The sequence below is a fragment of the Diplotaxodon limnothrissa genome, linkage group LG3, assembly GCF_057381915.1.
Source record: "Diplotaxodon limnothrissa isolate DT_005_m linkage group LG3, D_limnothrissa_male_GT1.1, whole genome shotgun sequence".
Taxonomy (NCBI): domain Eukaryota; kingdom Metazoa; phylum Chordata; class Actinopteri; order Cichliformes; family Cichlidae; genus Diplotaxodon; species Diplotaxodon limnothrissa.
In genome coordinates, this window is record NC_140598.1 from 10772334 (window position 1) to 10777954 (window position 5621).

A 5621-nucleotide genomic window follows, 5' to 3' on the forward strand; every position below is an offset into this window, starting at 1 on the left:
ACCATTCAGACGGTTCTTTTGCAATGAAAAACATAAACACCCATGCTGCCGGTAGGTTTCCTCAGTGCCAGCTGTTAACATTATAGCTGATTATGCAGTAACCATGGTAACCACGGACTCTGAGCGGCTGGATCGACGGAGGTCAGACAACAATTTTACATGTATGATCTTAAAACAGGACACAGCCACTATACGTGCTGGTCTCATATCAAATGTGAAGGCAGACTGAGTCTATGTTTGACGTTTGTTTATATCTAATCTTCCTTTTCAAACATTTAAACAGCAGCGAGTCTGCAGCTGAGGGAATACAAACTCAAATTGTCGGAACAGGTTTGCTCGTTTCTTGGATTCATTTGGTGATTTATTAAATGTATAACTATTATTCTAATCTGCTGCTGGGTCTCTTACACTTTTCTTTATGCTGTATATTTTCACGTCTCTGGAATAGTTGGAAGTTAGATAGTCAGCTGAGAAACTTTGTGTTAACTCATGGAGCTGAGGATATCGTGGATATGCTGACCTCGCTGCGTGGTGTACAGAGCGAGGTCAGCATGATTAATATTCACAATAAAAATATTAGCCGAACATCATGAAGTCTGTATGTGTTTCATAGCGTCGAACAACCTTTGTACAGTTAAAGCCAGCAGTTACTACATGACAGAAACACCAACGTTATCTCTTTTATGCGTTTATACACAGGTCACGCTGATTACTGAACAAAAACCCAAAGATCAGATGTTAAACAGATTTATTTGCTCTCTCTCCTCCTTAAACACGTTTTTAATGTTAGTTATAATTCAGAATTGGCGACTGAAACACGTAGGACACAGAAGAACATCAGGAAATAAAACACCGATAAATATAACCTCAGTAAAAGAAGTCAGCGGGGGTTACTACAGCTGTGTACCGGGGCCTGCGCTTTGTCGGTGGGATTGCTTGCGAGGCGAGCGGGTCTATCCCACGCTTTGCCGTGAGACTGGGCAGACATCTCCGAAATCATCGAAGCACTTTTGCAAAGAGGCTGTATCTTGACAAACCGACCAGACACATGAAGATTAAACCACTACATTCTCGGCTTAAAAAATATTAAAACGGTATTTGGTGACACACAAACAGGGTTTTTCAAAGTTCAGTTCTGTTAGCTTCCACATGCCGGTTGTTGTGTGCTAGAAACAATGGCCACCAGGCCTAAGCAATGGTTTTGACTCGATCAGCGTTAACCCCGCCCCTGAGTTTGATGGGTGAGGCTGACAGATAAAATTATTTCATGATGAGAGCCAGGCGCCAGGACTGCCAAAATGAAATAAATAAATATATCATTAAATAATTAATTAAATGTGTCAATAATTAATTAAATGTGTCAATAATTAATTAAAATGTGAAATACATAAATAATTAATTAAATGTGTCAATAATTAATTAAAATGTGAAATACATAAATAATTAATTAAATGTGTCAATAATTAATTAATTACATGTGTCATAACTATTTATTTAATTAATTAATTCCAATTTTAATTAATTATTGACACATTTAATTAATTATTTAATGGTGTATTTAATTAATTCATTATGGCAGTCCTGGCGTTCCATACTTTCTCAGGTAGTTGTTTACATTATATAATTTATTGTGTTCAGTATACGTCACTACAATGTGATTTTGGACAACAGGCTCTTCCTATAGTATTCAATGAGAGGACCCTGCACGCCAATTCTCGACGCGAGGGGGGTACCCTGCACATCGATAAGTGAAGCAGAGGGAGCCTGACCATTCGTCACACATTTGACGAGCGAGAACTTGTTGGTAATACACAACTACAGACCTGATCCCGATTTAAAAACAGTTTTTTGAGTTTCTTCCCGTTGAAAAGGGAGTTTTTCCTTCCCACTTGCTCATCTGATGAGCAAGCATCAGATGAGCAATCAGATGCTTGCTCATCTGATTGTTGGGCTTTTCTATGTATTGTTGTAGGGTCTTACTATGTCACACACCTTGAGGCAACTGTTGTGATTTGGCACTGTATGAATAAAACTGAATTGAAATGTCTGCTGCAACATTGAGATGATCGGGTCAGAATTTAGTATAAACAGTCACCAGATCTCAGTCGAATAGAGCACCTGGGATGTGGTGGAACTGGAGTTTCACATCATGGATTTGTCTGCAGCATCTGTGTGATGCTGTTGTGTCAATATGGACCAAAATATGTGGAAGATGTATCTGACACCTCGTTGACTCTGTGTCTCGAAGAAGTGAAGCAGCTCTGAAGGCAAAAGGAGATCCAACCTGCTACTAGCAAAGTGTAACTAATGAAGCACATTTTGAAAAGACTCTTTTATAGACAGGAGATGGTGACGATGAGTCTAGGCTTTCATCCTTTTAATTATCCATGAGTTCAGGTGGGGTGGGCTGCTTTTTGCACCCTTGTGTATAAGATCAATAAAGTCTTGGGCCAAAATATTGATATCCCTCAGACGGTGGAGTCGAATATGGTTGTTTGGCTGCTCTGCTTCAGGCTCTGAGGTATCCTGGGAATAAAGCGCGGACACAGGAGATGTGGGGCAACACGTTCTCACTCCCTAAGCGTAATATTTTACGCTAGGTGACAATTCGTCAACATTTTAGGCCAGAGAGCTGTTAGCATCTCTCCTTCTCTCATATGTGTGTAAACAGAATGCTCACCACGATAACTCCCACCGAGGGTGATGCTGGCTCCAGGGGACAGCGAGGTGGATAACGGAGATTACCATGGCAACAAATGTCTTGAACTGGCTGGACAGGTACATTTCTGTGCACCTGTCATCCTTGAGGTTTTAATGCACTACCTTTATTTTATGTAATCAATCATTCAGTTGTGTTTTTGGTCTTTAACTGTAAATTTGAGGAATCGAAATGAGCCAGAGTTCAGTTCAGACTTTAAAGGCACCTTATTGGACTGTAAAACAGCCTGTTTCAGTTTAAGAGTTGTTTTGCATACTCAAAACAATGTTCTGTCTCACTCCCATTTCTTCCTGTTGCATGTTGAAGCTCTACTTGGAACCCTGATCCAACCATGAAAAATAGGATGTTTCCCAGCAAGGCTTCAGTTTGTTTTCTGTTGTATTTTTTTACCTGCAGGCCTGTATGATGATGTTGAATACAGTTTCACCTGAGAGTTGCTGCTGAATCGCACACTGAACAGCTCTTAATCTCACTTTCAGCTGATGAAATCTCTTCTCTCTAGCGTGTTTTTGTTTTCTCCATGATGCTAACCACTCTTGTAAGAAAAGGGGGGGGGGGCTTGGAAAATTTCTATACAGACACCTCTCTTCTTTACTCAGAACTAAACTAAATTCATTTAACAAATCGTAAAAATCATTTTACAGTATAAGTGTTGTGGTGTCTCTGACTGTTATATGTATTAAGTGTGTGCTGTCTCTGGTCTCCAGAGCCGTCCTCACAGCAGACACCGTGAGGTCACTAATGGTTGTGACGGTGCCGGTTACTTCAGGTGGATCAAAATGTCTGTAAACTGCAGAATGAGAGCCAATAAAGTCTAAATGTACCAACAGGAAAAAACAAAACTAGATGTGACAGCTGTGTGTATCATAACCAACAAGATTCCAACATTAGATAATGCTAAGAACAAGCCTGCGGTTGGCATGACAGGAAGTCGAGATGATGAAGATAGTCCAGCCTTCAAACTAAGATGCGTGATGTATAAAAGTCTTATCTAGCCAGTCTACAGAGTAAAGGACGGTTTGAGGTTCCTGCTGGTACCATGCACCGTCTGCACAAGCTTCTTCTTTGTCTTCTACCATGTCTACCAGACATCAGTGAGACTTCAAATATACCTGATTTATCTTAATGCTGTAAAAGCCACACTGACTTTAACTTCTTCTTTTATTTATCAGAGTTTGCAACAGGAATTATTCATGGAGAAAAAGCTCCGGAGAACTCGATGCCGTACATGGTGTCAGTGCAGGATAACAAGGGTCGACATGTCTGTGGAGGTTTTCTCATCACTGAAGACTTTGTGCTCACTAGTGCACACTGTGACAAATTGTGAGTTTGATTTCCTGTTCATCAAGTTTATACAAAACATTTTCAAACTTGTATTTATTCATCAGATCACTCTAAGTTATTGTATAAGGCAGGTGTTATTTTAAGGGACAATAAAAGATGATTAACTTTAACATCATCAAATATTAATGACATTTGGAATATGTAACAACAAACAAACCTCTGACAGCCGTTAGTTACAGCACTGCTGACATTAGCCTGCATGTAACAGTGAGAAATCAAGATATCAGGTTTAAAATAGTTTAAATTTTAAATTCCCTCTCAATAATTACTCCCTCAGAGGCCTCACACACGTCGCTCTCGGCAACCACAATCTGAAGAAGGCTGATCAGCAGAAAGTAAGAATTAAAAAAAAAATCATCCATGAAAATTACCTACAAATTGAACTAGGTAATGACATCATGTTACTCCAAGTAAGTCCATATTTATTGCAACATCAGTTTTATGTGACGTATTTGTGGTATAATTACATTTTTAATAAACGCTTCTATATGAAAAAACATGTTTCTATTTAACTCCATGCTCTGTCTCTAGCTGTCTGAGAAAGTTCGATTAGGCCACAGAGTACAGACAGTTCAGCTTCCATCTGCTGAAATACACCTAAAAGAAAATCAAGTGTGTCAGGTGGCTGGATGGGGAAAAACTAAACGTGATGGTGAACCTGTTGATGAGCTGAGGGTGGTGGGCGTGTCTGTCATTGATAAACAGGTCTGTAAGAAACAGTGGCCTGGTCTTCCTGCCAATGTTATCTGTGCAACCAAAGGATTCTGTCAGGTATGTTTTCTGTGCTTTCAGTGGAAACTTGTGTTCTGTTGACAAACGTATAAAAAAATCTGACAAATTAAAATCCTCACAGGGTGATTCTGGTGGTCCTCTGGTGTGCGACGATTTGGCTGTTGGTCTCGTTTCCTTCAACTATTACCATAAGTGTAACTACCCCGATAAACCCAACGTCTATACGGACATCTCAAAGTACCGTAGATGGATCAACGAGATTCTGGCACAATCTTTCACATTCTATTGCAGGAAGCTTTCCACCTCACACTGCTCTGCTGTGACACACGGGGAAACATGAACTCGTACGTTTTTACAAATGTCTTCGCTTTGACAAAGAATTTTGGTTTCACTTATTTACTCGGGTCATTTTGCTTCCATGTTGGTTATTTGTGTGTTTTTTTTTTCTCTTTGCTGGATTTTTTTCTCGTGACTTTCAGATCCTGTTCATCAGCTGTGGAGGATTTTTTTGGGTCTACCACTGAAGTATGCGCAGAGATATTAAAAAGAGTGTTTTGTTTAATGCTAAAAAATCTGGTGGTTTGGAAGTTTGTTTGATTTCTGATGCAGTGCACTCGTTTGGCCACACGGCAGCGCTGCTTAGTTGTCAAATAGCTCAGCAGAAACGTTTCAGCGATGTGGATTTTTTTTTATGTTCGTGCCGTTTACCGATATCCACTGAACGCATCACGTGCAGGCTGGGATGATGGTGGTTTCTAAGGAAACCATCCCTGAATGTGTTTCGGTGACTGCAGTCATTTTGCAGGGAAAAATAAAAAACAATCTA

General features: G+C 39.9%; 1 protein-coding gene across 1 annotated transcript; it reads left to right on the plus strand.

Annotated features, from left to right (window-relative positions):
- The first annotated feature begins 3758 nt into the window (after positions 1-3758).
- On the plus strand, positions 3759-5135 carry LOC146634497 (trypsin-like). The gene is made up of 5 exons (XM_085349901.1): positions 3759-3813; positions 3892-4042; positions 4341-4473; positions 4595-4834; positions 4917-5135. Exons 1-5 carry the CDS (start codon positions 3759-3761, stop codon positions 5133-5135), a joined length of 798 nt encoding a protein of 265 aa, XP_085206027.1.
- The last annotated feature ends 486 nt before the right edge of the window (positions 5136-5621 follow it).

What these genes read in the sequence shown, in the direction of transcription:
- LOC146634497 (XM_085349901.1), top strand. Translation starts at nt 3,759, where the DNA reads ATGCACCGTCTGCACAAGCTTCTTCTTTGTCTTCTACCATGTCTACCA. An exon ending in ACCATGTCTACCAGACATCA is followed by an intron (nt 3,814 to 3,891) that starts GTGAGACTTCAA and finishes TTTATTTATCAG; the next exon opens with AGTTTGCAACAGGAATTATT. An exon ending in AGTGCACACTGTGACAAATT is followed by an intron (nt 4,043 to 4,340) that starts GTGAGTTTGATT and finishes TTACTCCCTCAG; the next exon opens with AGGCCTCACACACGTCGCTC.